Here is a 27,682-nt window from a genome sequence, read left to right on the forward strand (position 1 = left end):
TGATGTTTTGTACCATATATAATGCATTTAACATCGACATAGTGATGTTTTGTACCATATATAATGCATGCATTTAACATCGACATAGTGATGTTTTGTACCCATATATAATGCATTTAACATCGACATAGTGATGTTTTGTACCATATATAATGCATTTAACATCGACATAGTGATGTTTTGCACCATATATAATGCATTTAACATCGACATAGTGATGTTTTGTACCATATTTAATGCATTTAACATCGACATAGTGATGTTTTGCACCATATATAATGCATTTAACATCGACATAGTGATGTTTTGTACCATATATAATGCATTTAACATCGACATAGTGATGTTTTGCACCATATATAATGCATTTAACATCGACATAGTGATGTTTTGTACCATATATAATGCATTTAACATCGACATAGTGATGTTTTGTACAATATATAATGCATTTAACATCGACATAGTGATGTTTTGTACCATATTTAATGCATTTAACATCGACATAGTTATGCCAACGATAACTACAAACTTCAATTTCAGAAAATAAGAAAACAGGTGACTCCTCATGTCGCGATAGCACCTCTGTCAATTGAAAGTATCTTGTTGCAAAAATTAAAAACATATTAGCGAAAACCACCAGAAGTTCGTAGCAAGCGGAAATAGAAATAGAAAAATAATTACAAACAAATTATTTAAAATCCTTTTAATCATCCAGGTTATACAAACAATACCACTTCGTTATTGGTTCGAAATTGGAACACCATCAAATGCTGACGTCGGTGATCTGAAAACAGATGTGAACTGGCAGATGAGCTTTAGGAAAGCATCGACATTTAAGATTGACTAAATATAGTGAAACCTGCCTTAGTGACCAACTCTGATAAAGTCCTGTGTATATTGAACACCTTTGTATAAGAATCACCTCTGTATAAACATCACCTCTGTATAAAGACCACCTCTTTTGAAAGACCACCTACATATTACGCCACTAAGGCATTTTTTAAATAGAAAATCTTTCATGAGTGACAATGTGATATGAAAGTAATCAAACGAGTTCAATAATTTGATATGCCAAAGGCTTGTAGTTACATAGTCACGAGTATAATATTCTTTTTACCACGTAACGTTTATCAAAAGAAATATAAATGAAAATTTTAACTTCGGCTTTATATAAGTCGGATGTGATGTTCTTCTCGTCCACTAAAAAGCAACCATGAGACGTCATATATAGATGATGACGTCACAACTACATGATACATAATAAAAGTATTATTACACGTGAACCGTAACACCAGCAATACGTTTTGAAATATGTTAATTTATGTTTTACAACACAAAATTATGTTATTCATTTTACTGTAAATGTACTTTTTAGCGCGGTCAAATTTTAGCGCAAATGTGGAAAAGCTGTAAAATATTATTTATTAACACGAGTATATATTAGCGAAATTTGAAGATTCAAAACCGGAAATACCTCTTAAAATTTAGCACTTTACATGAATTAGCGCTTCAAAAACAACGCAAAAAGCACTAAAATAAATCTACCACTAACATGAGTAGATTTGCAGTATCATATTCAGATTCTTTTGACGTTGAACTTACCCCAGGTTCTGACTTGTCACTCCATATTTAGTTGAGCCACTGTAAGATGGCATCTGTTGCTGTGTCGTCTGCCAGACAACGGTCCCACCAACCGGTTGAACGTATCCACTGTGGATTCCACTCTTACACAATGAAGAGCTCTTCAAAGGGAGACAAATCAATAAATATGATGTCTATATTTTCAGTCTGCATATAATTTGAAGTGTGAGGGAGGTTGTGCTCTCAAAAAGGTGAGGGGCGAAAAATGTATTGTTCCATATTCCTTATGAAACATATAACAAGAACTATTACCAAATTTCACGACATTGTTAAGTATTTTGATTGACACAGTTGAAATTCGAAATCGTTGAGCAAGTACAACATGTACGCTGTACCCTAACCCGAGCCAAAAACACGCACGTTAAACAAATGCAATGCATAACCACTGAGGAGATGAAAAAATTATTTTTAAACAAGAACAAGCATCTAATAAGGTAACACGCTACTGTAAGAGCAATTTGAGTAGTTCTAGGCAAACATTTCTTTACTACATTGGCAAGGGCCAGGGTTTGGCATACAAGACATCCGTCCACTATGTGTAATGGCGGACAGTAATGCGAGTTTGAACATTTCACTACAGTGTGCTTTTCTGACATATCATAGTAAAACCAACTAATCTAATTTCTGTTTCCGATATATGTGTACATTTGTATAAATATGTACTCTTAGACTGAATTGTCCCTTTAAGGTTTTATTCTCATCATCTTATCCGTGCGTTCCATTTGCAGATTCGTACCAGTTGTATCGATACGAATCTGTTGTTTCTCAAATGGAACGCGCCGTACCAGCAGATCTGTACCGGTACAATTGGTTCGTTTTCAGAAGCGTACCACTTTGATTCAAGATGGCATACTCGAATTTTTTTTGTTATTTTTGATCGAAATGTTTTCTTTGTTGAAAACAAGATAGAGGATATTTATATTCGATAAAATAACATGAATTATCTATTTCAATTTATGTCGAAACAATTTAGGTATTACTTTTATATCCATTTTATTGTTAACATCGAAAATACTTGGCTTTTATATTCGAAAAGTATCTTTCATATGGGTGCCGCCATCATGGAAAAATCCAAACGCGTTCCATTTGGCTGTGCCGTATCAAGTTAGTACAACTGGTACGAATCCGCAAATGGAACGCACGGATAATAAACATTTGCATGACAAGGTCAAAGGACTCGATGTGTATGGTTTTGTAAAGTCGAATCTGGTCAAACACGTTCTCCTTGTACATAGAATGTACTATAAACGTAATAGTATGGTTATGTGGTGACAGAAATATGTTCCGAATCCTGTGGACTTATCAAACTAAGATATACAGGGGTTTTGCATATTTTGCCAACAGTTACAAGCAACACAACAATCTACGACTAAGGTTAGGCCTTATCAACTTAGTTATGTTCAAGTATACATAAGAAGGGATTATAGGAATACAAAATATCACTAGTTTAAACAGGGTCTTATACCTTAACGCCATCATTATAGCACAAGAATATCTAGCAACAATCCTTATTATCACTACGTTTGGTTAGAGGTTCTGAAAACATCCCATTAGAGGTCATATCCAGGTGACCTTTGGAAATGGCAAATCAAAATGATACCATCGGAATCTTATATGCGAATTTTAGGGGACGAAATACTTTGAAAAACCTGTCAGAATTATTTTCGTGTATGTAGTCATATCGCCCAAATAGCGCAAAAAAGCTTTCAACGTTTTCAATTGATGTAGCAATGTGTAGAAAATGTATGTGATCTGAAGTACAGGTTGTTTAAAGGTCATCTGAACATGACCCCTTATGGGGTGATGTCAGATCCTCTATTTCACGGAGTGGTTATAAGGATCTTTATTTTAATAAGATTAATTAGGGGCGAAGGACACGAGGGGCAGGGGGGAGGGGGACAGAGGAGGGCAATTGCCCCCTTCCCCCTTCCCCATGACGAGAGGACAAACATGTCTTTTTGCCCCCCCCCCCCCCCTCCCCATTTTGAAAGAAAAAAAACACATCGTGTTCAAACCTTTAATAATGAAAAACAAATGTACGAACGAACTAAAAATGTCTATCAAGGTATTCTACTATATAATTTGTTTATATGTCTTAGCAAGACAATACAATTAATTTATTTTGAGTTACATCAGCATACAACAATCAGAAAAGTGCCGATGTGTCATCTGCAAACAATTTTGCAATTCGGCTAGTACAAATATTATGTTCTGTCGTTATATATAATGTGTTAACAGTTTTAAATGTAGAGAAAACGTTTTAAAACACGTGCCCTCTATCAGTAAGATAATTTAGTAAACCACCCTAATAATCTTCCGCTTTAAAACCATAAGTTTCTAATTTAATTAAATGTCTATCAAAGGCATGTCGTAGGGTAATTTCATTTTATGACATGGTGATCGATAGTTGGAAAATATCATTTACATCACCTTGATTATCTCTGGCATTTGTTGAGTTACAACCGGTTTCCACAATCAATGTGCCAGGGTTGCTTTTTCAGATGGGAGAAAAGACGAACGTATGCCTTATTTGCTTATTATTCAATTTGAACAAAGATGATAATGATATGACGACATTCACAATTATCATTTCCAAATGCAGGCTACTTTAAATCGAAAAATTACCATGTTAAGAACGCTTTAAAATAATAAAAAAATACACCGTAAAACCCATCTCAGTCATTCTAAAGCGTTTTTTTCTACGGAGGAGACCCCAGGACCCCCCCAAAAACACCAAGTGGAGTGGGAGTAGGGGGGGGGTGTTAGAAAATCTTGAGGACCTTTGCCAACCCCCCCATCCCCTTTAACGTTTCATTTTTTCTACGCTAGTGTTGATCTAGCGATGTCTTACTTCCATACAAAAGCTTTGATCTGTTCCCCAAAACAGAATTAAATATGTTAAAGAAGATATAACCTGAAAATTAATTAAAATAATCAAAGTACCGAAAGTACTGTGACTTATGCCTATTAAATGAACTTTATAAATAATAGAATAAGACAGATCAAATTAAATGTTAATATGGCAATAAGTTCTATAATGATACATTCATAATCTAAAATTAATAAATTTTATTGAAGTTTAATTCCTGAACTCTTCCCATTACACCACTGCCTTTTACGACAATGTGTTGTGGTCCCTTTACTCCCTTTTCTGTTTTGTTTGGATCGTGTACATTTAGACTGTAGCAGTTTACATCATTTTTAATAAAAACGCTCAATTATTGTTTTTTATTGATGTACCATTCCTGTAAACGGCCAGGACAGGGATCCTACCGTATGTATTGTTTAATATCTTGTACCTTTATTTTATCCTGTAAAATGTTTTATCGATATACGAAAGTGTTATTTTATTCGTGGTGTTTCATCCTCGATACTCCAGGGTTTACTATTATTGACATTATATGCACCCATGGACTATCTCATAGTGAAGGCGGATAAAGAGAAAAAAATCTGACCAATCACAGGCCGGCAAAGACTTTCTTTGAAGACTACAGAGAGAGCGACGCCCAACTTTAAAGCAACAATCAACCACAGTGTACAGTTATAAATTCCTTTTTGATGTACATCGAATGACTTCATTACCCTTTCTGATCTGTTGCCTCTAGTTTTACTACAAGATAGTCAATGGGTGTGTATAACGTTAGTGATAGTAACCCCTGGAGTATCGAGGATGGTAGAGTTTATACTCACCAAATCATAGCGCGAAGTACCGTACACGGCGGACGGATCACTGACACAGTTAGCCGGACAGGTAGCCCTATGAATTAAACAAATGAACATACAGTAACTGTAATCAAGAGTTTTATATTCCGTTTTTGTATATTAAAGAGTTGTCTTCCTTGCAGGTAGGTATCCGTTTTGACGTCGTTATTTTGTGAGCGAAATTCATCTGCTCATTTTCTCTAAAAACATTTGACGTTACGCTCGAAAACCCATGACGTCACAATCAAAACATCCTTGCAAGGGCAGATAGCTCTGTAATATGCAAATACAGAATTGAATAATAATATCTCGTTTCGAGGTCGAATGTTAAAATAGTAGAATTTCTATGAACTTTTCGTCCATCCAAATATCTGTGTTCTAGGGCAAAATTGTTTTCTTTGTAAGGAAAATATGGACAGTGGACCCCAAAAAATCCGGACGCCGATAGTCCGCAAAGTTCTCAATCCGGTTACAAACGGATTACCATAACATTAGATAGTGAATAAGAACACAAAATTCTGCGGTCCGGAAAAATCCTAATACGGACGATTTAGGCTGGGATCGGAGGTCTCTGGATTATCGATGGTGGTTTATAAACAGATTGAAGAACGCAAAATATGTCAACTCAAAATATGGAAATGAACAATAATATTGAAAAAGCGTTTCTTTTAAGATAAAAACATTTTATGATAGATTATTTCAACAAATCTTAAGAATTCGGAATATAGCATGTATTATTTAATTATTAATTGAATGGGTTTTGTTTTCTTTGTACATGTATGGAGATATACATGTAACATAAAAACCTGAGTAGACTTAACGTTGAATCGCTAAACACGAGAGTACACAGATTTTTGTGCTATGTTTACATTAAAATACAAAAATATATTTCATTTAATCCTGTTCATTCAATTTACAACATAAAACCTCTTCAAATTTCTTGTTTTCCTTATGAAATCATAAAATCATTGCGCCGTTATCTCGGCCAACCAGAAGCGGCGTTATCAATAGCGACGCAATTTTGTTCCTTTATGGACTGATAAAGCGCTATTTTAAGCCAATGGAAATCCTCGTTAATGAAGCAAGCCTCGGTTTGGAGGTTCATACATTACCTCTTTGTGATAAGGTAGGGAATGAATCCATTAAATAGATCCCATGACGATAGAAATCAAACCTTACCCACATATAACCTCACATGTAGTGAATGGCGAGGAACACGACATCGAACCCTTATCTTCATACACTGAATAAAATGAAATAAAATTGAAAAACACATATGTCATATTATTGAAGTTTCTGATATTTGTTATATAAAATTTCAATGTATTGAGATACATTCCCTCATGGAGAATGACCACAAATATTTGCATCCATTGCATCATAAAATCCTTAACCGATAATTAATCTAGATTCCTCCAACCATAATGCAGAGTGTAATCTATTCTGCATTTGTCCATGAGAGAGTTATTCCCCTTTGCAGTAATTATTGATTATGACGTCGTGTGTTCGCGAGGGTAACTTTATACTCTTCAAAGAAACCAAGGTGAGTCGCATTCACTTTAATAATACCTTTTAAAATAATGACGTCATAATGGATAACTGTTCCCCAAAGGAGATAACTCTGTAATATGCATTAGCGGAATGATATAAGCATGTGATCATCTTCCGATTATATGACTATAAACCTACTGATTTTCGCGTATAATGAAATTTCGCGGAAAATCTTAATTTTCAAAAATAAATCTACGAGAACTACACTTTAATTTCGTCTTTGCATAATACAGTTACCTCCCTTGCGGATATGTATCCATTAAGACGTCATCATTTTGTCAGAAAAGTTCGCGTCGTTTTCTCTGAAAAGTCTGACGTTACGCGGGAAAAACAGATGACGTCCCAATCAATACCTACCCGCAAGGGCAGATAATTATTATTTTGCAAATACAGATTTGAAATGATGGAATGATAGAATTTCCATGAACTTTTCACCCACCAAATGACTTCAGCTAAGACCTCTGAGACGCATGTGTTTCGAGGATGAATGTTAGAATGGTAGAATTTCCATGAACCTTTCACTTACCAAATAACTTCGTTAATATTTATTCGTAAGGAAAATTAAAATATTCAACGGTTTGGTAGCTGGTCATTAACTCAGATTACAGTGAAATGAGTTATTAAAATCATAAATGGGATAGTTTGACTAGATATCCTTGTAAAGTGACATCTTACCTAGTGCTGTTTGATTGGCAGATCCATTAGGATCAGTGACTCTGCACGTGTACCGGCCAAACTCCTGGGGTTTAGCCATATTGAGGACCAACAGGGTGTGGTCAGGCATTAACACGTGGGTGGGATCAGGGGAGACAATTTGTCCATTGTGGTACCACGTGACACTCAGAGGCTGTTCCCCAGACGCCTTACAATCCAAAGCGAAGTTATTGGCGTATTGTGTCACTCCGACCATCGGCGTCTTTATCTCTGCTTTGGCTGCCTCTGTAATCGAAAGTCAAATCACTTAAAAACCCCTGTCATTTCTGTATTATATTAGTTATTGTTATCTGCTCTGTTAGAAAGGTTTATTAATTGTGCGAGTGTAACGTCATACTTTTCACCAAAAAAAAACCCCTCACATTTACACAACTCACAAAATAATGACGTCACAAAAATATCTACCCGAAAGGGAGGTAACTCATGACTTGCAACACATCATAATCATTGCGATCATTATTGATAATTTATTAAAAAATTTGATTATTTGAAATATACCTATATTTCACTATCACCGTACTTGATTTTATATCTAATCGGAACATATCAGTATTTTCCTATCAGTATCAATTGAGTTTATTGTTAATCGGAACATATCTGTAATGTTCCATCACTACTGTTATATTGTTTTACGTTAATTATTTTTAGAACACCTCTTTTTTATCAGTATGGTTGTGTAGTGTCTATTCGAGTGATCTCGTCGCTTTACCTTTGACGACCAGTGTTGTAGTTGCTGTATCTGTACCGAAAGTGTTGGTCGCCCTACAGATGTATGGTCCAGCGTCCAGTTTAGTGACACTCAATATAACCAGAGTGCCGTCTTTATCTTCGTATGCATTGTTTACACTGGGCTAAAATGGTAATTATAAAGTCACTATGTTTAATGACACTTAGCGCCAGAGTGCCATCTTAATCTTCGTAAGCGTTTTATTGTGAAATGTAATATTTTCCACCTGAGTAGAAGACATCAGTTCAGATATGTCACTCAATATTGACCAATCAGAGCACGGAATTTAAGCGAAAATGTCGACAATATATTTATATGATACGTGCATGTGTATCAAATTTGTTTGGAACAAAATTAGTAAGCAAAATAATTAAAGGCTGGGGGGGAGGTGGTGTGAAATCGTGGCAGATTCAGATACATGCTCTTAGGGTGAAATATGTAAATATATTGAATAACAGTTACATTTCATCTCGAGAGGAGGAAACATTTAGTTTACATCCTATTTGATGAAATATAAAACTGTTATTCATAAACAAGGTGTAAAAACACACACAACTGACCACATCGGGATTAATTCACGTACCATGTGATACCTGATAACGTTTGTGCGGGACTATTGTTTTTATTGATGATGAAATGAAGTGAAAATATGATATCTCACGCTAACCTCATTTAAGCGGGAAGTTTACAAATGGCCACTTTTCATCACCTCTGGAGATACTAGTCGCGCACAAACGTTATTGGGTATCACGTGGTATGTGAATTAGTCGCATTGTCAATATATACAATACAAAGAGTCTCTATATCCAAATTTTCAGCTGCATTATCATAGTCTGGAAAACAATTAACTACTTTTAAAGTCATCATCTTACTAGTTTCCTCGACTACATATCCGAGAAATTGGAAATGGCGACTTTTTGTATTACACTTTATTATAAGATATGTTGTCTTTGGAAAAAAATGCAAATTATAGATAGATAATTGATTGAAACTTGAAAATACCGGTGTAAGCCAAGAACTGGTTGGCGGCGGGTTGCCTTGTGCGTCACATCGAAGATTAAGTGTCTGGCCAACAAATGCTGTCATCACAGGTATATTGATTATTTTTGGTGGCCCTGTGTAAAAATATTATTTTATTTATTTTATTATTTCTCAGATACACAGTGTTGATGATGATTTTTGGTGCACCTGTGTAAAAATATTATTTCACTTATTTCATTTCTCTCAGATACACAGGGATGATGATTGTTTTTGATGGACCTGTGTAAAAAATATTATTTCACTTATTTTATTTCTCTCCGATACACAGGGATGTCGATGATTTTATTGTGGACCTGTGTAAAATATATTCATTATTTCACTTATTTAATTTCTCTCAGATACACAGGGATATTGATGATTTTTGATGGACCTGTGTAAAATATATTATTTCAATTTTTTTTCTCAGATACACAGGGACGTCGATGATTTTTGGTGGACCTGTGTAAAAAACATTATTTCACTTATTTTATTTCTAGCTAATACACAGGGATGTTGATGACTTTTGGTGGACCTGTGTAAAAAACATTATTTTACCTGCTTACTTTCTCTCAATATAACAGGGTTGTTGATATTTTTTGTAGAATTGTGTAAAATATATTATTTCACCTATTTTACTTCTCTCATATAAACAAGGATGCTGATGATATTTGTTGGAACTGTGTAAATAAAATAAGCTTTGAATACGTTATTCATCACCAAAGGTTACTAACATTTTTTTAGATTTACAGTACTTTCAATGCATTGGTTTTAATTTTACAACCACAAATAAGAGCAGAAAATAATTTTAGCATAGTTCTGCCAAAAATCATTAAATGTATATATATATAGTTAAGCGAAATGAGTACCTGCGGTCAGACCATGAAGCCAAATTGTGGTCTATAAATTCATTTCATATTACCACAGTGGTATTTGTAATTGTAGAGTGGTTTCTGTAGGAGAGTTTCCATCTAAACATTCTTAAGGCATAAAAAAACAATTTTACAGTACATAATCTCTGTGTTTTAACTAATGTTTATAAGGTATCTTAAGCCATTTGAATGATTTTCATGGCTTGATTCATTAAACCGTATGGCTTTCAATAGAATAATGATGAAAAAATAACATGTCAAAATGTTAGCCCAGTTGCGACACATATAACTTTAAGAACTCCATTCGTTACCTTCTTGATAATTTGAGTAATGATATAATTTCATGTTTTTGCAGCAAACAAAATTAAGTATTCCACTAATAATGCGAAATAACTTATCTTCCTTTGAACAGCCGAGCCCTGGGCCATGCTTTTCATAACATGATTAGGATTATCATAGTGTAATGACAGTTTTAACATCAAGATAACATAATTTCTGGTAAAACAAATTTTACAAAATTTTAAAAGAATCTTAAAAACTGTATTCTTTACTAACATACTCAGTTTAGTGAATATATAATGACAAATGTTGCAGTAAATGAGAAATGCAAATTTCACTTATCATTTGATTAAGCTTATCATGCTTTGAACAACCGGACCCTAGTGTTCAATAGGATTGATAACCTATCAACGTATGTTCACATACGAAAAACGACCTGACACAGGTAGCGGTGATTTTTCGGTTCATAATTACGTAATAACACTAAATATCGTACCCGAAAGCATTTGTTCACATGAGTAATAAACTCGGTATATATATATATATATATAGGTAAGATATACTACATTTTTCAGAGGGAAATATATATCGTTTTGGCGGGAATACCAGTTTTTGATATATTAAACCAAAAATATGATATCAAGTGCATTTTGCCTGTTAATTTCTCATATTTGATTGTTGTTCCATTAGATTGTCAAGAAGATTATTTTTCCACGAAATTTGTGCCCTATGTGTGGAACTAAATAAGTACACAATAGATGTGCAAAATAGATGTAAACAAACATGTAGATGAACACGTTGTGATAGTGTTATTTTGGCCTGAAGATGGCCCTATAGTGGTTGATTATATTCCATAAAAATAATTTTTTATCTTATTTGAATTTTGTTTGGCCTTTTATTAAGGATTATTAATACACTAGCTTTATTAAGTTTTTTCCATTGTGATCATTGTGATGAACAACAGTTATATTTCATCTCGTGAGTTGGCAGCTTTGATTTTTTTCATTCATTCTTTGCCAAGATTTCACCCACCCACTTGATGAAATATAATTGTTATTCGTCAAGAAACAAGGAATATTCTTAATGTTATCGAATTATTTTCGTGTCATACGCCAAATAAGCCAAATTTTGACCATATTCAAAGTATCCAATTTTAGGTTCCTATAAATTACGTAAGTTTTCGCAAAGTCTAAATTTCGCGTTTTCTAATCTGAAACTTATTCCAAGTCTTAAATTCGCGAATTTACTGACCTTGAGAATATAGATAAGCATGCAAGTCTACAGTTTCCACTCCATTCGATCCGTAACAGATGTATTCCCCAATATCCCCCTGGGAAATGTGGTCAAGATGGAGCTGTGATCCATTCACAATAGTAGTGACCCCTGACGTCACAGCTTCAGAAACTCCCGCGAGATTCTTGTGAAACCACGTGACAGAAGGCGTTGGTGTCCCCTCAAACTTGCACTCCAGTGTCACCGACTCTCCGTTCAGCACCGTGTGGTTCAGTGGTCGCTCCTCAATTTTAATATGCTCTGTAATTTTTATTAAATGATTATTTAGAATTGCTGTCATCATTTTTGTACAGTGAACCCTCTATAATTCGGACACCTTCGATTCGAGCTTAAATCATTGGGATGACTAATTTTCCGGACTGCCGAATTTCCGTAACACTTCTGTCTGAACTTTCCGGATTATCGGCGTTCTGATTATCGGGGGTCCACTTAGATCAGTTACCGACTTGCACAGGTACATATTAACTTTATCTGTGATGGAACGCGCTGCACCAGCCGAACCGGTACATGTTCATTGAACCGTACCACTTGAATCCAAAATGGCGGACCTGATGTAATGCATTTGTCATCGAAATCGCTTAATTGATAAAAACAAGACGTAGTGAATTTGTATTCGTTACTATTTTAATTATTATGTATTCGTATGCATTATTAATTTTTAAGATATTGCTTCTATATCAGAAATGCTACATGTATTAAGAAAAAGAAACTGGTGTTTTTTTCTATTCGAAGCGTATCTTTTATATGGGCGCCGCCATATTGGAAAGACCCAAACGCCGGCGTTTCATTAAAGGCCCAATATCCGCATCTTTCTTATTTTTTTCATGATTTAGGAGAATGTTGAAAAAAAATCCTGTTGTAAATCATGCAGAGACAGGACTAAATCGAAGTCAAGATGAGCGATTATGATTCGGAATACTTTGATAAAAATCAAATAAATATTAAACATCGCTAGGTGGGTCCCACTTAGTCAAACAAGCCGAAGTTAGCCGACATTGTAACGTCGTTGCCGAGAACGTCATGTGACTACCGTTACTACGTAACGTCTGTCCGAACTCTTCCGAAAACGGGTCATGAACTTTCCGACTTCCGTTCGGTAATAATCGTAACTTCTATGGCGACCAGTTTAAAATGAAGGCATGTTTACATGTATCGACTTTCAGCAACTGCTGTACTAAAGTTATTAAAAAAATCATTACAAATATTCTTTAATATATCTTAATTTCAACTACAAATACTAACAATATCGGAGTCGAATTTAACTTGAAATTTTGTTGATAGTTACGTATAGTGTGGCTTTAAGCGGTGCCGTATCAACTCTGTACCACTGTTGCTAATCTGCAAAAGGAACGTGCGTATTCCGAATTTGCATATTATAGAGTTATCTGCACTTGCAGGTAGGTATTGATTGTGACGTCATGTGTTTGGGAGCGCAACGTCATACGTTTCGGAGAAAACGACGTAAATTGCGCTCATAAAATAATGACGTAACAATCGATACCTACCCGCAAGGGAGCTAACTCTGAAATATGCAAAGACGGAATATGTTTGCAATTAATAATATACGAAACAACATACTATACACATCAAGCATGATCTGCTTCTGGGTACTGCCTAAAACGTTTCCTGCCGTGCAAGTATACGTCCCGCTGTCTGCACTACTGGCACTACCAATGATGATGTCATTTCCGTTCATTTGCGCATGGGTGGTACCAAGGTTTGCAACTGACGGAGTCCAACTGATAGTGGGAGTTGGTAGACCGTTTGGATTGCAACGGAGAATGACTGGAGTGCCCTCAATGACCTTGATATTCTCACTAGATGATGTGAAGCTAGGGATCGCTATAAATTAAAAAACAGACATGGCAGTTATTGAAGTTTGTAACAACCAACGTATTTTTGTAAACTGCATACCACTTAACCAGTTTGAATTTCGCGCCCCCTACATGCCATAAAGGTATCAATATCCGGGTCATAAGTTAAAGGTCAATTTTCATTTAATACCACAGGCATCATGTCACAAGAAGAAAATAATTTCAATGATCGCCATCTTTGCTTGACACTCAATAGTGTATTACATTTTTGTTTAAAGGGACATGAACCTAAATAAACCATGTAAATTTGAGTAAAATACATATTTAAGACCTGTCAGATACCTTACTAAGTAATATATATCAGTTATTGTGCAAATGTGTCAAATAAAATAATTATAATGGAAATTCCATCTTTCTGTATTTTGAACCGGCCCGGTCGAATTTTGTAACGATAGTATAGAAGTGTTGAACTTTAGTGACCTCCCACAATGCACTGCACAAATGTAAACAAAATGGTGGGTCAAAAACGTGGGTGAAGCGAACAAGGGAACACAAACGAATTCTGATAGAAAACAGTGTACGTCAAGAATCAGTTACGTGCGCGATTTTGAAAGTAAGTACATATAAATGGATCGCTGAAATGCAAGAGACAGAAGCAACTCCCCACTTTATACTTGCGTGATGTACATATGTGCAATAAGTCCTCCCTTCGCGGTGCCCTGTCGAATGAAAAGTCTCGTTTGACTTTTGACTTATAATTCTTACGCTAAGTACAAATTGTTTTATAACAAATATGGCTTAAACTTCATTTGTCAACCATCGTAAATTAGAAAATAATCTTAAAATGTGGAAAACTAATATTCCTTGTCATGTCAGCAAGTTTGTTGTTCAGTATAACCTCGCTTTCGGCCAGCTTTCGTTTTGTGTTCCAAAAATAGAATATGACCGTCTATTTTTATCATTTTTGAGGTAGGTATTCCCCACGTTTTCTTGTCGTTTTAGATAACCAATCATTGTAATAAAATATTCAATAAACATCTGAAAACCATATCTAAGCATACAGAACAACTTATTTAAGGTCCATGTCCCTTTAAGTGTATATTTTGGTTTAACATAGGCGAATAATCCACTCATCTTTACATATTTAGTTTGATTATATGTTAAGTTATTTTTATGTCTAAAGAAAGATTGTTTTATGGTAATTTTGATGTAAATTTTTAAAAGAAATTTTTAATAAATGCGTCCACTTCAATAAAGAAGTGATCGAGCCAGTGATCGCCACAATCCATTCACTGTTTTTCATTCTATAGTAAATACCAATTCCAGTACTAGATTAGCTGCAATATTGTAGCTCAAAAGACTTTTAGACAGAAAATGGTGTCGTCTTTAGAGCTACAATTGGTGCCTATTACTGCTAATGGAGCAAAGTAATGATTATGCAAACCATTTAAAAACGTTTGTTAGCATTTTTATCGTACGTGTTTGATATCGCTTACCTACTAGGCAATAAAACTGAACGAAATAAAATATCAAATTCTCATCGAGGCATTATTTTTGTACATAATACATATGCAGGTCTTTCTGAAGGGAATTTATACGGCAAGTCCACAAATTGTGAATTTGACGTCTTGTGAGCGGTACGGTAGATATTAAGAATGGTAGTTATGTTTGTTTTGGACAAAAACAATATGTAAATGCATGTATACGCATAAAATAATTAGAAACATACAAAAACGTTTAGAAAACTATGCCCGAGTGATTTTCGGAGGCAATGCTCCACTACGACACATAGGGACCAATTCGTACCCGGCCGAAAGGTACGTATATTCGTTCTAGTACTAGATATGCTAACGGAAATTCATAGCATGGAGAGTTTAACGATTGCAGTCAGTTTAAACATAGAGTTTAGATGTATATGGTCGAGTGAAGTCGACTTATATTATAATATTTGTCATATTATACATAGATATTGTGTAAGAGGGATGGCACATTGGGAAAGCAATTTCTATAATTTTGCAGGAGGGCAAAACATTTTTTACGAAGTTTCATCCCTATCAACTTCCTTAGATATCGGCATCATATCAGATTTAATACATGGTATCTGATACTTATAAGTCTGGATATCATATGTTCATCGGCAAGGTAGCATTCTTTATATGAAAGCAGTTGAAAACATCATCTTGGATGACACATGTACTGTTGTACACGTATTTTCTGTGATTTGTTGTGCACGTGTGTCCCATGTTTTTGTACATGTGTGTTGCGTATTTTGTGGCATATATGTGCCCCGTTATTTGTTGTACTCATGTGTTTCATGTTTTGTTGTGTAAGTGTGCCGCATATTTTGTTGTACACATGCGTTCCATGTTTTGTTGTACACGCATGTTCCATGTTTTGTTGTGTACGTGTGCCGCATATTTAGTTGTACACGTGTGTTCCATGTTTTGTTGTACACATGTGTTCCATGTTTGGTTATACACGCATGTTCCATGTTTTGTTGTGTACGTGTGCCGCATATTTTGTTGTACACCTATGTTCCATGTTTTGTTGTGTACGTGTGCCGCATATTTAGTTGTACACGTGTGTTCCATGTTTTGTTATACACATGTGTTCCATGTTTGGTTGTACACGCATGTTCCATTTTTGTTGTGTACGTGTGCCGCATATTTTGTTGTACACCTATGTTCCATGTTTTGTTGTGTACGTGTGCCGCATATTTAGTTGTACACGTGTGTTCCATGTTTTGTTATACACATGTGTTCCATGTTTGGTTGTACACGCATGTTCCATGTTTTGTTGTGTACGTGTGCCGCATATTTTGCTGTACACCTTTGTTCCATGTTTTGTTGTGTACGTGTGCCGCATATTTAGTTGTACACGCATGTTCCATGTTTTGTTGTGTAAGTGTGTCGCATATTTTTGTTGTACACATGTGTTCCATGTTTGGTTGTACACCTATGTTCCATGTTTTGTTGTGTACGTGTGCCGCATATTTAGTTGTACACGTGTGTTCCATGTTTTGTTGTACACATGTGTTCCATGTTTGGTTATACACGCATGTTCCATGTTTTGTTGTGTACGTGTGCCGCATATTTTGTTGTACACCTATGTTCCATGTTTTGTTGTGTACGTGTGCCGCATATTTAGTTGTACACGTGTGTTCCATGTTTTGTTGTACACATGTGTTCCATGTTTGGTTATACACGCATGTTCCATGTTTTGTTGTGTACGTGTGCCGCATATTTTGTTGTACACCTTTGTTCCATGTTTTGTTGTGAACGTGTGCCGCATATTTGGATGTACACGCATGTTCCATGTTTTGTTGTGTAAGTGTGCCGCATATTTTGTTGTACACATGTGTTCCATGTTTGGTTGTACACGCATGTTCCATGTTTTGTTGTGTACGTGTGCCGCATATTTTGTTGTACACCTATGTTCCATGTTTTGTTGTGTACGTGTGCCGCATATTTAGTTGTACACGTGTGTTCTATGTTTATTGTAAATGTGCACTGAGTGTTTTGGTTTTATACTGGGAAGTATTATTTAAATTATCTTGTTTTTGTGCAAATGACAGAAAAGAATGTCGCTTCATAACGCCCAATCTCGATAATCCACGGCTTACTATCGCTGGCGTTATATCCATCCCTGGAATGTGTCATAGTAAAACTGGAATACAGAAATAATTTTGTCCTTTGATATATATAAAAAAGATATAAAAACGGCACACTGTGGTTAAATGTGACTTTGAATTTGAGTGTCGCTTTCTGTAATTTTCATAGGAAGTCTCTGCAATCATGTTTTTAGTCAGTTTATTCTCCTGAACTGACTTGAGTATTATTATGATATACATGTAGTCCAGGGGTGGGGATAATGTCAATGATAGTAACCATTGGGGTATCGAGGGTGCATAACGTCCTACCTAGGCTTTCACAACATGAAGTCTTATCCCCGATTGGTACTTGGCGGGAGTCCCCTGGTTCCCCTTTAGGTCCTATGGGTCCCATGTTCCCAGGTTCACCCTTTGCTCCTTGTGGTCCCATACTTCCGGCTTCTCCCTGTAAATCAGTATAAATAAAATATCATTTTTCAAAATAAAATCAATTTTTATTTCAGTGGAATAAGTTAAAACAAAAATCAATTTTAATTTGACTGCTAAAAATTAGAAGAACCTTTAAGTAAATTCGATCCATAATACAATCAAAAAGGTATTATTTTCAATATATTTTGGGTTTATGAAGTCATAGAAAAAAAAACAAGAAAAAAAAAAAAAAAAAAAAAAACCAGAAGAGCATTCTTGATAAGCGTATTTTAAAATACATTCCAACTCCATTATATTAATTGTATTGGAGCGTAACGAAGAGCATTGTAGTTGAGGGGTATAACAAGTTACGATCAGGTTATTTTTTTATAATAGTATAATCAAATCAACGCAAATATAATAAATAAAGTTTTATAGATATGGTAATTTACGTTATCGATCATTAATCCATAAAACAATGAATTATTTATGATATTTGTTATTATCAATTATTGCAGCTTTATACTCTCTAGTGATAACCATTACGGGATATTTATTTTTAATTTAGTTGATGGTTAAAATTCAATTAACAATATACTTGATTCAGTCAGTGCCTCTGTCGCTCTAAAAATACTTTTCAAGAGTTTGTGTTATTTATCCTGTTGGACAGTTAGATAGAGAATGGTTAAAAATCAGCTTACGTTTGGGCCTATAGCCCCATCGAGACCCGAGGGACCAGCAGGACCCTGCAGTCCCCTTAATCCCTGAATGCCTTGTGGCCCTGGAGGTCCTGCGAGTCCAGTCGGTCCTTGTCTGCCTTCAGGGCCCATTTCCCCTTTTGGGCCCATGCTTCCAATGTCGCCCTTTGCACCTGCTGCACCAGCAGGCCCAGCCGATCCCATAGGCCCTACAGAACCATTGTCTCCCTTAGGTCCCTGGGCGCCATTTTGTCCATTACTTCCTTTAGGACCCGGCAGACCTGTATCTCCTAGCAGAATAAAATGTAATACAGCCGACATTCGAGAATACGGACACCTTCGTTCCAAGCACAAACTATCCGGATTACGAATCTAGCGATTATTAGACTGAGGAAAGGAATAAAAAACGCTTAGTAGGTTGTAAACCTTTCACCCTTCAATAGTGGTAAACATATCATAGGTATTGAAACAAAATTCGTCCCCGTATCTACTTGAGGGTTCCACAGTCGAGCCTATTATAACTCTATTATAATGATCACAGATCATCAGATAATTTATTTGACAGAATATCTAAACGCCCAAACGTATGAGAGAGATTTAAAAGTAAGATTGGTACCACATTATATTTTAGAAATATCATTTACTCAATTCTTATGCAACGGTCTTCAAATATACCTCAGTCATTGAGGATTTTATAAGTGAACTCTTTCTATACAAGATTTCTCCCAGATCCGCTCTTACCTTTTGGTCCAATGAGTCCCTGAGCACCCGGAGTTCCAATGTCACCTTTGACCCCCGTATCACCTTTGACCCCAGGGTCACCTTTGACTCCTGGATCTCCTTTGACCCCTTGGTCTCCTTTTGGACCTAAGGTAAGGATTATATTAGAAGCTGAGTATATGTCGTACATTAAAAAGCTAACAAATTCAGAAACAAAAAAAAAATAGATAAATTTTTGAGTGATGTAGGTCTCTTACTCACAAATCAAGAAGAGCTTTTAATGTTTAATTCACCATCACAAATTACCAACATTTTGAGATTTACAATACTTATAATGTATATAGGGTTTGATTTTACAAGTACATAGAAGAGCTGAAAATGAATTTTGGCAGGACTGAGACTTCTGGGAACAGTTTTACGAGATTTTAATGTTCATGGGATGCCATGTAATACAGCCTCATGCAAGAGAGTAATTTTGTATCTCACCTGGAAGACAAATTGTACTGTTCTGGCAGTATTTATCGAAAATGGCGAGCTGTAAACGAAGATTACACCAACAGTTTAAAATCTATTGAATATGCTATATATGCTGCAAATCATTGTTTAAGTAATATGCGCCATAATTTTCATTCGAAAAAACAAATAAAAAAGGGTTTTTCACATGTTATTCGCGGAGATAAACTTTCGCAAATTTACCTAGATCGCAAAATTCTCGAAAGTAAATCGCACGCGAATAAAAGTTTAATTACAGTACATCAGCATAACAAGTATGTCTTACCTCTGAGTTAGCGAGCTGCTCAAATATTTGGGCCATCTCACCACCAGGCTGTGTCGCCTGCCTGGCAGACTTAAGTTGATATGGGCGCATAACTCGCTGTTTCGTGAAATCCACGAATGATCTTAAAACATCCAGAATACTCTCCCGACTGTTCTCATCACAAGTGGATTTAATGAAATTCTTCTGAAAAAGTTAGTATTTTGTAAATTGTAAACTCGCTTTTTGTAACATTGGTTTTTATCATCTTTAATATTTTTCAAAATTATTCCATAATAAACATGCAATATTCGTGTTTTCAAACAGAAGGTTAAACAAATAACAATGGTGGGTTGATTTTTTATTCAGTGAGAAGAGTTGTTCACATGGCAATGCCTGCTTGGGAAAGATAGATAGCTTTTCAACATAAATCATAAAAAGAATCTGAGAATGAACTGATTTATTCATTAGCAAGACTGATGTATATGACCATATAAGTTTATGAAATATAAGAAAAAGTAATGCTTTTGAAACAGAAATTATAAAAAAAAACTTAGGATATTCTGATATTTCTTTATTCGTACGACTGATGTACATTGCCTTCCAAATTTGTGAAAGATAGAATAGATTGTTTTTGAACAGAAATTTAGAAATTTTTAAAAAAAGCCTTGGGTTGATTTGTTATTCATTAGTAAGACCGACACACATTACCATGTTTTTTAGTGAAAAGGTAAAGAGGACTAGCTTTTCCCCAATGAAGATAATGTTTTTCATACCTGTACATCTATGAAATCGTTTAACATTGAATTCGCTGGTACACTCCTTTTAGACAATTTTCCATGTGGCTCCTTTAAGATATATATCAAATCTTTTAATTTTAATGTGGCATCCGGAGAGACCTGAAAAATGAAACAGAAATATGATAATTTAGTTCATCAAATGACAAAATGCTGGCATATGATTGGCTACACACATTGGTACTCTGTCACAAAACCAAACTAAAATTAGATTTCCGGAAATCCCCTTTTGGTCCTGAAATAAGAAAAGGTCTGGTTATCCCCTTTTGGGCAGAATATTTCATAAAGAGGTGAATGTTTCGGAGCCTGCTGGTTGGGTATTTATGGTGCATGAATTTCAAATACAACAAGGATTGCAATTTTATGAACATTTTGGTCAATTTCTGGTGCAGAATTCAACACAACATGGTGTCGCTGTCTAAAAGTTTACGAAGATGTACATCTTTAAAGATGCTCCACCGCCGACAGAGCATAAACGATAGTCATCATTTGAACAGTAATTGGAGTTTAATCGTGTATGTATAAAGTTTAATTAACGCAAATAATAACATAAAATAATTTATTTTGCATTTAGTGCATGCGTAATCAGTACTCATTCCATATAGGATATAGTGCCACGGATTTTTTTTCGGGATGCAATTAATTATTCTTTATATTTTTAACTTGAAGTAAAATTAGAAGCTCAAAATTTTCAAAAGTGGTAATGGCGTAAAGTAAGTAACTTTTGTAACTGAAGAAATATACTCAATCGTCTGCTTCTGTTTTTGATAGTGAAAAAATACTATTTGTCAGCGGTGGAACATCTTTAAGAACTTGTTTATTCACAATTTGCATCAAGCTCCTCTGTGTTTCAATAAGTATCATAGGGTCGGTTTAAGCATATTTATTCATTTTGATAAGGTTTTGTTAATATTACTGGTATTTCAGTAGTGTGATGTCAGCAGGTGGTCTGTACACTGAGGTGGTCGTAAGGTATTACTTAGGTAGGTTTTACTGTAGTAGTGTGATGTCAGCAGGTGGTCTATATACAGAGGTGGTCGCTATGGTAAGGTTAAGTGTAGTGTGATAACAGCAGGTGGTCTATATACAGAGGTGGTCGCTATGGTAAGGTTGAGTGTAGTGTGATAACAGCAGGTGGTCTATATACAGAGATGGTCGCTATGGTAAGGTTAAGTGTAGTGTGATAACAGCAGGTGGTCTATATATAGAGGTGGTCGCTATGGTAAGGTTGAGCGTAGTGTGATAACAGCAGGTGGTCTATATACAGAGTGGTCGCTATGCTAAGGTTAAGTGTAGTGTGATAACAGCAGGTGGTCTATATACAGAGATGGTCGCTATGGTAAGGTTAAGTGTAGTGTGATAACAGCAGGTGGTCTATATACAGAGGTGGTCGCTATGGTAAGGTTGAGTGTAGTGTGATAACAGCAGGTGGTCTATATACAGAGGTGGTCGCTATGGTAAGGTTGAGTGTAGTGTGATAACAGCAGGTGGTCTATATACAGAGGTGGTCGCTATGGTAAGGTTGAGTGTAGTGTGATAACAGCAGGTGGTCTATATACAGAGGTGGTCGCTATGGTAAGGTTGAGTGTAGTGTGATAACAGCAGGTGGTCTATATACAGAGGTGGTCGCTATGGTAAGGTTGAGTGTAGTGTGATAACAGCAGGTGGTCTATATACAGAGGTGGTCGCTATGGTAGGTTTTACTGTATATGCAACCACCATATAACCATTAATTTTAAAGTGAACAGTCGGGCAAGGATGGCTAAAGTCGGTAAAAAATGGTGTGAATGTAGCCAGTATAATTTTTATGAAATAGAAAAATAAAATCTCTCGTCAAAATCTGCCTGCGTACGAAGAAATTTATTTAAAGTATAAAAATCCTAAAACGTCCTCCTGGCTGACTATGTCCGTGATTATATTTCCACGCAGCCTCGCTTTCAATGGTTTCAACTTTTCTTTATTTCAATTGTCAGAACTGGGAAACGTAAGCAAAACTTGACCGTCCTATTAATATGTGAGAACTTTTGGAAGGCCAATGAACGCATTTAGACTGGTTTTCTTTGCCCGGCTATTCACTTTAAACGAAATTATCAATAAGCGTTCATGGTTTTTGGTCGAAGCATCGAAGTAATTTTGGATTGAATGAAAGTCGGATTATTTGGTACCGCAGTGATCCGACTCTAATGTTTTGCAAAGGGAAGTAAGCGTGGTCGTGATCTTCTAAGCACATTTGTGGGTTTTAGCTTAATAAATAACCCGTGCCAGTAGAATAAAACGATTTTTAAAACTTCCCATATCGCTTAGGTGCGTGAACATAAGCAGGACGTAACCTTGTAACCTTGAGTTATCAATTCTAATATGGTGTACTAGTGGTATGAATTCTGCGTCTAATTTCCATCATAATGATTAAAATAGATAATACTTTCTCCTTTATATATGTTTTGAATATCCGAAAAAAATCGTAATCCTGACGGTTATGACTGAGATCGAATGTAACCGTATTAGCGAGGGTTCACTGTATAATCATATGGTCATTGACCCGTAAACATTTTGTCATAGAAAACACTTTAAGTGTTATCTGCATATTTTTTCCTCAACATTCGGTTTAAACTGTCGATATTTACCGATTTTCGTTCAAATTCTCACATTGTATTTTGACCTTTTATTAGAGTAAAAATTACATGAAATATGACTTTATTTTTCTATTGAGAATCATATTTAATGATAGTATCTGACACTTTCACTTACGTAAGTCAGTAAGTAAGTAAAAACTTCACTTGTCCTACCGAATTTGATCCAATAAACCCACCGTCCCTATAAACGCCCTATTCCTTTGAATGAAACTATGATTTCAGAAATACGTGTAGGTTTCTCTGTAAATTGAGCCCAAAGTTGGCCCTATTAGTTGTTCCTTCATGTTTCATTTCTGACGTCTACGGTCAAGTTTCCTAAACTTTATGGACTCGCTTAAAATTTTCCACAGAAAAAATATTGTAGGTTTTAAGGAAAACTCCTTGAAGATGCTCCACCGCTATCGAATGGTATTTTTCTCTATAAAAAACAGGAGCAGACAAAATAGCATTTTTGCTTCAATTACAATAGTCACTTACTTTACACCATTATTATTTTACTTCAAGATAAAATACATATGTATTGAAAACAATTAATTGCGTCCCGAATAAAAATCCCTGACACTTTTCCCTATATAGAATGAAGTAAGGATTGCGCATGCATCAAAAGCAAAATAAATTATTTGATACGTATTTTTGTGTTAAATAGACACATATATAAACGATTAAACATCAGTTATTGTTCAAATGATGGGTATCGTTTATGCTCTGTCGACGGTGGAGCAATTTTAACTTTAAATTTTCCCCTTAAAGGCCCACTACCTTTCCGAAACGGCTTTTAATTTTCAAAATGGGAATGTAAAACAAGATCGATAATTTTGTAGAGTCTTAAAAATTATTAACTTACCGTTAATACTACATTTATAATCACCTTCTGAACGATTTGATTAAAATAAATAAAATGTTTATTTTCATAACGCGGGTCGTATTATGTTTCCCACCGTCGTCCTAAATACCGCGCGGTAGTTGACTATCACTGCGCCAGACGGCAAAACAGCGAATGGACTCTCCACTGTTTTCATATATTACGCAGGAAATCTTGCATATGTTTGGTGTCGTAACCTTATTTTAGGTCATCGGTATGCATTTTCTGATGTTATTAATGTTCTTTAAGAAACCTTTATATTTTGCTCCGGAAAGGTAATGGGCCTTTAACTTCTGCAATGCTTTGCAATTGGGATTTTAAATAAAGGAATTCCTTAAAGTTACGGATTGTTCGTGAAACTGGACCTGGTCGCTTATTGGCTCAAATACGTTATTAAGAGAGTAGATAAGATTCCCCTGACCGTTCTAAACACTAGGTCATATATATAACCCCTCCCACACAACCGTTATCAGTTCTGGTTTACGGCCAAATAAATTCGGTTTGCAGTTCTGATATTTCGTGTCAAATCGACTATCAAATGGAAATCAGCATAGACACTCACCATTTGGACAATTCCGAATTTGCATATTACAGAGTTGTCTGCACTTGCGGGTAGATATTGATTGTGACGTCATGTGTTTGCGAGCGTAACGTCATACTTTTCTTAGAAAACGACGGGAATTGCGCTCACAAAATAATGACGTAAAAATCGATACCTACCCGCAAGGGAGCTAACTCTGTAATATGCAAAGACGGAATAACTGATGCTTGATCGTGTATACATGTGTCTATCTTACACTCAAATACATTGAAATAATTTATTTTCTTTTGGTGCATGCGCAATCAGAATTTCTATCTTGAAGTAAAATTAAAAGCTCAAAATTTTCAATTGTGTAAATATTGAGCAACGTTTTGTAACTGAAGAAAAAGACAAAACCGTCTGCTCCTATTTTAGATAGAGTAAAAATACCATTCGTCAGCGTTGTAGAATCTTTTCTAAAGTATTGTTGTCGCTATTTTTTAACTTCATTTAAGCATTGATGTCACTATTTTTTTTTAATTTTATCGGGGTATGAAAAAAATGTTTGCAAACTGTGTGAATCCGCGTAGCGGATTCTCACAAAAGTTTGCAAACAATTTTTTTTTTCATATCCCGATAAAATTAAAAAATAGTGACATCAATACTTATAATTAATTTTATACTCTATTTGATAAAATGAAGTATGTTTTAATGTAACATTATAGTGGTTTTTCAAGGGATTCTTTTTTCCGAATCAATACGCAACGTCAATGTCTCTATTGTGACGTCACGTTAACGTCGGGGTTTCGCGCCATTCTCGGATTTTTTTTTTCATAGTGGTATGCAAAAAATATATTGGCCAATCAGAAAGCCAGATTTGGTATGAAAACAAAGAAAAATTAATTATAAAGATATGATATTCCCTTATGTAAATCATGCAACTACAAGTTTGTAAACATATTTTGTTCGTGATGAAATAAAATTAAAAACAATAGTACCATTGATACATAAAATTATTTTTGAGACTATCTGATAAAACAATTACGTTTTTAAGTAAGATTCCGTTAATTTTAATGAATTTTTATCTTAACCTGTGACGTCACGATTGTTTTCGATATAGTAATAATCAAAGTTAGCAAACCATTAAGTCTTACAGTGTATTATAATTAAGTATACAAACAAAGAAAATAGAATAATTACAAAAATAAAACCAATAGAAGTTTATATAAAAATATTATTCCCATTACTTAGCATGTTCCACAATGGAAAAAAAAATAATTTGATAAATTCCATAGCAGTTGGTTATTGTTTATGTCATTTACATTCTATAGTGTAAACATCTATGGCGCCTCTGATTGGTAAATTCCAACATCTCCGATTTGCTTTCAACTTTAGAGTACTTTAATTGTAGAATATCATTTCATTAACTGTATGACAGGTAGTTTTTTTTTATTCATAGTATTAAACAACAGAATATTGGCTCTCTATATAGGTACTATATATATGGTAAAAGATATCATGACGCACACTACATGATGGCGGTAAGTTTCCCTGAATGTAGACACGAGAAACAAATGATCACCATGGTATGAATGTAAAGTTAAAGTTATGAGATAAAGAGGTTCTCTAACACTTGACTCTTATTTATCATGTTTAACTCTCGTTAATTAATGTTCAATATTTATATAGACACTTGCTTAAAATCGTGTCTTTTTAAAATTTGAAAATGAGATAACTCGTGTTTGATAAACATGATAAACAACAGTCACGCGTTGGGGAACCTCTATATAAATTATTAAGATGTTCACAAGCTAATATAATCACACACAACATATTAGGTATTATAAACATTTTTCAAACATAGAAAATGCTAAATTAAAGACTAAAAATTCGACAATGTTATTCATTTTAAGGCCCATTTCTTTTCCGAAACGGCTTTTGATTTTGAAAATGAGAATGTAAAAAGAGATTTATAATTTTAGTAGATTTATAATCTTACCATTGATACTACACTTATCATCACTTTCTGAACTGAATTTTTTCTATAACGCAGGTCGTATTATGTTTTCCGCCGTCGTCCTATAATTATCCAGACGTCAAAATAGCGATATTAATCTTTACTATTAGCATAGATTATGCAGGGAGCTTGTATTTGTTTTGTGTTAATGATATCAATCTATATTTAATGAACCATTGCCTTTTCCAAACAGAATTTTTTTAGTTTCTTTAAAACAATAATAACAAAAACAAAAACAACAAAAGAAAACAAAAAACCTAAACACAATGATATATAAACAAAAAAATAATATCGATAGGCTAATTGTGAGAGGGCAACACAAAAACAGATTTCTGTGTTATCTATGTTAACAAATCAGATCAATATCGGCGGGAAAAACAAGACGACTCTCGTTATGAAATATAACATGAGATTAATTTTAAATAAACTGTTCCAGAAGGTGATGATAACTGAAGTACAATGTATTAACAGTTAGTTAATTACTTTTGCGACTCTTCAAAATTATCAATCTCGTTTTATATTCCCATTAAAAAAATGTCGTTTCGGAAATGTAGTTGACCTTCAGGTTAATTTTCTCGAACACATCTAATATCATGTAATAAATTGTAATGAAAAAATGCGGTCAATTTCACCATCTGAAAATTAATCTAATAAAACAAATTGTCAGTTACTTTTCTTACAGTCAATCCGCATTACCTCGATGTCGACGAAGCCATGATTACACCTTTTTCGAGTTATTCGCGTATTCCAACTAGGTGCATGTACTCGAGGTCGAGAGAACACGAGTTCGATATAACTCGAGTTCGAGATAATTACTGTAAATGATTCTTTTTACAACAACAAATTACATGTGACAGTAAAACAGTACCTCTGCCTTCAGGAGACGTTCTTCCAAGGTGTTAATCCGATCAGTTTGATAGACAGAAAGGGCAATGAAAGCTGCTAAATGAGTGAGGAAAATACAGAAGATTGCGATGAAAATGGTGTGTGAATTTCCGTCTTTCATTTTTTTGTCCGTTCATTCACACAACATGACACTCCTAGCGTGAA

The 27,682-nt window shown here is 34.9% G+C and overlaps 1 protein-coding gene across 1 annotated transcript; it reads right to left on the minus strand.

Annotated features, from left to right (window-relative positions):
* Positions 1-689: 689 nt before the first annotated feature.
* On the minus strand, positions 690-27,682 carry LOC138306238 (uncharacterized). Its single transcript, XM_069246636.1, has 16 exons — positions 27,501-27,682; positions 20,580-20,702; positions 19,828-20,010; positions 19,536-19,584; positions 19,071-19,196; positions 18,333-18,619; positions 17,533-17,668; positions 13,378-13,641; positions 11,758-12,039; positions 9,341-9,453; positions 8,321-8,462; positions 7,573-7,836; positions 6,526-6,589; positions 5,335-5,401; positions 1,606-1,745; positions 690-787 (listed from the first exon to the last, which is right to left on the minus strand). The coding sequence occupies exons 1-16, from the start codon at positions 27,636-27,638 to the stop codon at positions 742-744; spliced, it is 2,424 nt and encodes an 807-aa protein (XP_069102737.1). The 5' UTR covers positions 27,639-27,682; the 3' UTR covers positions 690-741.

This window comes from Argopecten irradians, chromosome 13 (assembly GCF_041381155.1).
Source record: "Argopecten irradians isolate NY chromosome 13, Ai_NY, whole genome shotgun sequence".
Classification (NCBI taxonomy): domain Eukaryota; kingdom Metazoa; phylum Mollusca; class Bivalvia; order Pectinida; family Pectinidae; genus Argopecten; species Argopecten irradians.